The sequence below is a fragment of the Mus caroli genome, chromosome 16 (genome assembly GCF_900094665.2).
Source record: "Mus caroli chromosome 16, CAROLI_EIJ_v1.1, whole genome shotgun sequence".
NCBI lineage: Eukaryota > Metazoa > Chordata > Mammalia > Rodentia > Muridae > Mus > Mus caroli.
In genome coordinates, this window is record NC_034585.1 from 17,139,135 (window position 1) to 17,146,683 (window position 7,549).

At 41.5% G+C, this 7,549-nt stretch overlaps 1 protein-coding gene across 1 annotated transcript in view; it reads right to left on the minus strand.

The window, feature by feature from the left end:
• Nucleotides 1-7,549, minus strand: part of Klhl6 (kelch like family member 6) — a 38,941-nt gene that overhangs the window by 15,992 nt on the left and 15,400 nt on the right. The window contains exon 2 of the mRNA XM_021185382.1: nucleotides 4,803-4,968. Coding sequence (XP_021041041.1) covers nucleotides 4,803-4,968 — 166 coding nt within the window. The remainder of the gene's footprint in view (nucleotides 1-4,802; nucleotides 4,969-7,549) is intronic.

Below are 7,549 nucleotides of genomic sequence, written 5' to 3' on the forward strand. Positions count from 1 at the left end.
GGTAGGGAAGTGGGGGGCGCTATGGGGGACTTTTGGGATAACATTGGAAATGTAATTGAGGAAAATATGTAATAAAAATATTAAAAATTAAAAAAAAAAAAAGAAGCAAAGAAATAACACCAGATACAGTCAGACCAATGAGGTAACATATGAAAAGCCAAGAAAACATAACTCGGTCAAACATTCCACAGTGATAACATCTAGTGAGAGTGAGTTAAATAAAATCTCAGACGCTGAACTCAAATGAATGATTATTAGTATGCTTAGAGAAGGAAAGAAGTACCTGGGTTAGGACATAAACAGCTGAAATGAAACAAGGACATTGGTGCAAATTATAAAAAAGGAATTCCACAAAGAGAGAAATAATGAAGAAACATGAATCTGAATTGCTGGAAATGAAAAACATAGTCAAATCAAAAGCTCTATGGAAGTTACATCAATAGAATAGATCTACAGAGGCTAGAACAGCTTAGCTTGAAGACAACATGGAAGAAGTGGAACATTCAAGCAGGGCAGAATAGGGGACACTCTGAAAAGATAAATCTATGGATAACAGGCACAGAAGAATATAGTTCTGAAGATATAAAATACAGTTTTAAAAGAATTATGAAAGTACAAGGCATGGGATACCTCCCTGGAGTTATAGTCCAGTTAAGTACCACAGGTCTACAAAGCAGTATGAGCCATTCCTATTTCCCTTGATTGCCCATCACAACTACATTGTAAGACCATAGTGCTGAAGACACCATGCACTTTGGTTGTGGAACATATAGAAATCAACCACAGAGGTCTAGAGAGATGGCTCAGCGGTTAAGAGCACTTCCAGAGTTCCTGAGTTCAATTCCCAGCAACCACATGGTGGCTCACAACCATCTGTAACGGGATCTGACGCCCTCTTCTGGTGTGTCTGAAGATAGCTACAGTGTACTCATAAATAAAAATAAATAAATAAATCGTTTTAAAAAGCAAGAAAAGCAAGAAAGCAAGAAAGAAAGGAAAAAAGAAAGAAAGCTGGGCATGATGGCGCACTCCTTTAATCGCAGCACTCAGGAGGCAGAGGCAGGCGGATCTCTGAGTTCGAGGCCAGCCTGGTCTACAGAGTGAGTTCCAGAACAGCCAGGGCTACACAGAGAAACCCTGTCTCGTAAAACCAAAAAATAAAAAATAAAAAACAAGGAAGGAAGGAAGGAAGGAAGGAAGGAAGGAAGGAAGGAAGGAAGGAAGGAAGGAAGGAAGGGAGAAAGGGAGAAAGGGAGGGAGGGAGGGAGGAAGGAAGGAAGGAACGAAGGAAGGACAAACAGACTGGGATCCTCCTGTGCTGGCTGCTGGGGGAGAAAAGACATCAGAAATCTTATCTAGCACTTGACCCTACATGCTACAATATCAACTTGCCAAACATGATATGCTTAATGGTGGCTAGTGGATTGACTTTTATGAGAAAACAGCTTCCTGGTTGGACTTGAGGCCCATTCCACAAGAGGGAATTCATGTCTGGGTCACCCCAGGGTTGAACCTGTTGTTTTTATTTATCTAAATGTTCATGGTGTCTACTTTTCCTCTAAATATTTATCCTTATACCCACAGACTTGGGCCGCTCTCAACATTGGTCAGAGAGGCTTCTTTTTGCAGTGGGCAACAGTCAGTGGAGCAGTGCATAACTGGGCAGAGTGCTGAGAATGGGTAGCTGGGTTCTCAGCCCTAAATGGGACATCTACATTAACCACACCACCATCAAGGCTCACAAAACAGGTGGAAGAGGAGGCAGAAAGAAAGAGATGATGAATAGAGAGTGGAACACAAACATAAAATAACCATAACCTAAAATGCCATCTTCTGGACGTGGCGTGGCAGTTGCACTTAAAATTCCTAGTAATAGTCGTTAGCTGAACAAGAACTACATAAGATCATGCCAGGGACAATTATGTAATAGATAGGGTGAATGTTTTCCAAACCCCACCCTTTCCTGGGGAGCTACTGACAGCTAATAGCTGCTGAAGAGAAAGAATCATTAGTTTTGAAAGATGTGGCCACTGGTAGGGAAGTAGGAGTTGCATGCTTCAGAGGATGGCCCCACACCCATGCACATATGGGCAACATTGACTGGACTTAGTGGGCATAAAAACAAAATGGGGAGGGAATATAAAGTTGAGAAGGCTGTAATGTGAGAACTTGGAGGACGTTGAAAGGGGAAAATGGGAGACACACATGATCATATAATTCTTAAAAGTAAAGGAAAAAAGAATCTTAACTGAAAAGTTACCCAAGTTAGACCTTAAAATACCAATTGATAAATAGGAGGATCTAGGACAACAAACACACAAAACCAGAAAAGAACCTCCTCTTGTCATATTATAATTAAAACACTAAATGTACAGAACAAAGAAAGTATACTGAAAGTGGCCAGGGAGAAGCAGCAAGTCACGTATAAAGGCAATTCCATCAGAACAACAGATTTTCTTTTTTCAAATGAAAACGTAAAAGCTGGAAGGGCCTGGAAAAAAAATGTATTTCAAATTCTTATAGACAATAAATGCCAACTCAGACTATTTCACCCAGCAAAGCCATCTATTATAATGGGAGGAAAAATAAAAATTTTCCATGATAAAAATAAGCTAAAAGAATCTATAGCCATTAATCTAGTTCTAAGAAACTCCTTGAAGGAAACCTACAGACTAAAGAGAAAAACAAATCTAGCCATGAGGCCACAGCTCTCAGGATCGCCCTACCTCTCTATAACTTCCCTCACGTGGCTCTACCCAAGTTGTGAAGCAAGAGAAGTGTGTCAACACCTCCCAAGTACACACATTTGCTGCTGGGCAAACTCCTGACCCAGGAAATAAGAGGATGAGATCTATTGACAGCTGGAGCATACGCAATGCTCCTTATCCATCCCAGCTAGTGATGTTAGAGGCTGCAAGGTACCCTACTCAGATACACACTTACATGACACACCTCTGCTTTAATGAAAGTCATATTATTAAAATAGTGGGAAGGAGGAGATGAGTTACAAAGGGCATGAAGTTCGTGATTTCACCCTCCCATAAAGAGGGATAGTTTCCTGCCAGTCAAAGGGGCTGATAGTGAGCACTGACAGCATGTCAGGAGCATGACTTGGGGGCATCACCAGGAAAGCAGCCCTGAGAGAAATAATTGGCTTGGCATCTTTAGGATGCCCCAGGAAACTGAGCCAATGAAATTGACTAAACTAGTAGCAACCTATTACTCAAAATTCATCAAGGCTGCATTGTAATGGATTTCCTTTCCACACTCCTGTCTTTTGCCAGACTATATAAATCCCTCCCTAACCCCAACTTCAACAGAGCTAATCCTCCTACCAACTATCTTGGTCCCTGAACCCTTCAGGGATACATACTTTCCCATACTTTGGGTTCTGTTCCCTTCAACTACCAAGCCAATTATGACACAAACAGGAATCATTTCCACAAGAGCCAAGTCATACATAAGATTTGATGCTCATCTCTGGTCCCTAGGAATGACGTGGCCTATCCCCAGACTCTGTTTCTTACACATCTAGGCAATGAGACAACATTAATACGATAAAATCAATGTCAACAGTAAAATCCTAGTCCTGGCCATAGATGATAACTTAGATGGGACCCTTGATATAATTATAGATGAAACTGACATTATTCGTAGTCTAATTAGTTTATGAAGCTAGTGTAATTGCTACAATCATATTGAAGCAAATATCGTTGAATAGAAGCAATATATTATTTTAAAATAAATCATAATTCTGAAGTCTTCTCTCTTCTGTGACACGGCTTACTTCTCAATATTCTTCTTTCATAGCCACCAAGTGCTTATCTCATGTTATCTTGATGCCCCACATTTAGACAGCATCATCACTTGAAAGCTGCATGGTGTGTTGGCTAGCAGTACTTTCTTCCATCATAAAACCCAATTTCAAATCACAGCACTTTCAGTCATATTCTGTGTTACCTTAATTTCTTGTCCAACTCACACTCAGAACAGATGTTCTGTATAGGAAGCAAGAGCTCCACCACTGGCTCTAACTGGGCTGCTACACTTGGCAGCCATTGTGCTGCAGTTAGATACCAAGTGTAGAACCAGGCACTACATTCCTCCCTTAATCTAATGAAGTAGGCAATGCCTCATCGCATCACCTTCCACTGAATATCCAAACAAACATCTTTGTAACCTTGACTTATGTGTGTGTGTGTCTGTGTGTCTTTCTTTCTGTGTGTCTCTGTCTCTCTCTGTCTCTGTGTATCTGTGTCTATATGTCTGTCAGTCTGTCTGTCTTTCTGTACACATGTCTGCTGTCTTTCTGTCTGTTTCTCTGTGTGTATGTATCCCTGTGTCTATATGTCTGTCAGTCTGTCTGTCTGTCTGTCTTTCTGCCTGCCTGTCTGTCTGTCTTTCTGCCTGCCTGTCTGTCTGTCTGTCTTTCTGCCTGCCTATCTCTGTGTCTCTGTGTCTCTGTGTGTGTGTGTCTGTGTCTGTCAGTTTGTCTGTGTACATGAGTCTGTCATTCTGTCTGTATGTATGTCTCCGTGTGTGTGTGTATATGTGTATGTGTGTGTATCTCTGGGTCTATGTCAGTAAGTCAGTCTATCTGTCTTTGTATACATGTATCTCTCTTTCTGTGGGTCTGTCTCTCTGTGTGCATGTGTGTGTGTGTGTGTGTGCGTGCATCCACACGAGTGCATGTATGCATGTGCAAATCCCAGATACATGTCTGGCAGCTACCCTAAGCAGGTCTCTGAGAGCTCCCTGCTTTTATTCATTTCAAAGAGAACGGAACGTGTTTGGTCACACACCTGGAAAAGGTTGGCAGCCTCCAGAACCCGCTGAACATTCTGCTTGGTGATCAGAGCCTTGCTTGTGTATGTGTAGACCAGGAGAGTGTGCATGGTCTCAGCATCCACCCCTTTAATAATGATCCTCTTCTCATACTTTTCTTTTAAGTCGTTGCAGAACATGGCCCTAGAAGAGAGACCTGTGATGTGAATCCTTCCAGGACCCTGTGTCCCAGACCTGAACAGATCCCCCTTTAAAGTCATCTGCCCTCCTGCAACAGTGAAGTCCCAAAGTCAGGACCTGAACTGATTGCAAACATAGAAACAGTCATTTGACTTGCTGACTTCTTGAGATCGTCCCCCTTGGTTCTTTGTCTCTTCTTGAATATGCTAATCCAACACCTAGCGCAAAGAAAAGTTCTTAAATGAAGTCACTGTATTTCAAGGTGACACATTATTCGTCTCTCTAGGATCATCTGTACTCTTAACTGAACAACATTCCTAAGTGTAGTTTCTGAATTCTCTCTTAGAATCACATTCAATGGATGATGTTCTACTCCAGTTTAGTCCACACTTGGATTTCCCAGAAAATTAAAGGAATTGGGCATGCAAGAAGCAGTACATGAGGAAACCAAACAAGACCAGATGCTTAGAGAAGGTTGCTTCAGCCTAATCCTGCAAGGACTGGAGGACACACTTCACATCTGTCTCAACAAAAGATAAAGATATTGCTTTGGCACTGTAGTATCACAGACAGCCTTCTGTTTGAGACAATCAAGGAGACTCCAAGAACAGGTAATTCTCAAGCAACCTGATTTTTCAAAAGCCCAGAAGGAAGCCAAAAAATAAAAACGTGCTGCCCAATGGCTGTGGCAGGCAGAAGGCTGGAGCCCACTCAAACCTTAGACTCATTCACATCATGGCATAATGAGAATACAATGAGAAAATGCAAATGGTTATTGATAAATTCCCACCTTCATGCAGTATTTGAAGAATATGTAAGACCACATACATCAGTAAAAACTCAAACAAGTATGACATTCCAGACCAATATCGGCGGGATTTTAGCTGGTGAGAGACATGGTGTTTGGTGGATAAATTAATTAATTTTCTTGTTGCTGCAACTAAACAGATAACAAGAAACAATGTACGGAAAAAAGAATTCTCTAGCTCCTGCCTTGAAAGCACAGGTCACATGGGAGGGAAAGCACAGCAGCAAGGACAGTTGTGGCAGCAGGAGGCTGAGCCACTCCCTTGCATTTTCAAATCAGAAAGCAGAGATAGGACAGGAAGTGAAGCTGGGTGGTAAGTAACAAGGCCTGCTCCCAGATACCCACTTCCTCCAACTAGGTCCCACATCCTCCCCAAACAGCACAACCAGCTAGGAACTAAGCATTCAAAAACACAAGCATGCTAGGGACAATTGACATCCAAATTCTGAGTAGGTCATTCACAACTTTAGCCATTGGCTTGCCAGCATGTGTCCTGATCTCTCTTAGGTTCCCAGTTTCAGGGTTTCTGCACATTGTCCACCTTTATCTATAGCAAAGGTGGAGCCACGGTTATATTAACACCACTCTAAAGACACTAACTCCTAAACCCTTTATGGATACAAGAAAGAAAACAAACAAAAAAAAAAAAAGAAGTATAAGAAAAGTGCCTTTCTCTCCAGGTCTCTGTGCACATCTGATTCCCAAAGTCTCAGCATTTCCTTGCTATCCTCTGACATGTTGTCACTGCCCTTGGCCATGACCACCATGTTGAATGCAAGTAAGAGGGAATTAAAACTAAGGAAAACTAATAAAAACTAATGGCCAACAAATTCTTCATCAGCTGAACCCCCAGGCAGCTATTGCTGCACCCAGAGACTCATACAAACACATGCATGGACAAATTTTGGTCCCCATGGTGGCCAGCCACAGAAGAGACACTATAAGTAGAACTTAGGGCCCTTACCTGGAGCCTAAAAAAGGACAATACTCAAGAAAATCAGTAGGATACAAAGTCAAACATCAGGGAATTATTTCAGCATCAACACTGAGTACACTAAACTGGGTCTGTTCTGTGGTAGCACAGCCAGCTTGGTTCTTAGCAATTTACCTCTTATTGGGGGGACTGGGGATCTAGAGGGGGTGATGCATAAGAATAAATAATGGCACAGGCATATGTGGCACATGCCTGTTATTCAGGTACACAGGAGGTAAAGTTAGGAAGATAATGAGCTCAAGGCCAACCACCCTCCCACTATATAGCAAATTTAAACTCACCCTGAGATAAATGAAGTTATCTCAAAACAAAACAAAAGCCAAAGGGGAAGGATTGAAATGCCATAATGAACCCCACTCTTTGTATGTTAACTTAAAGAAATAAGAATAATTAAGAATACTAGCAGGCTGTGATGGTACCTGCCAGTAGGATATGTCAAACAAGCAGAGCTAGGAGGATCACATAGATATATGTCTCTTTTTTTAGGCTAAATGTGACAGCATACACATTTAGTCCCAACACTTGAGAGGCCAAGGCAGTCAAATCTGTGAGTTGAAGGCTTGCCTGTTTTATAACAATAATGACAAAAAGTTAGGAGGAAAAGAAATGAAGAGAAAGAAAGAAAGAAAGAAAGAAAGAAAGAAAGAAAGAAAGGAAGGAAGAAAAAGAAAGGAAGGAAGGAAGGAAGGAAGGAAGAAAGAAAAAGAAAGAAAGAAAGAAAGAAAGAAAGAAAGAAAGAAAGAAAGAAAGAAAGAGGGAGGGAGAAAGGAAGGAAGAGAGAG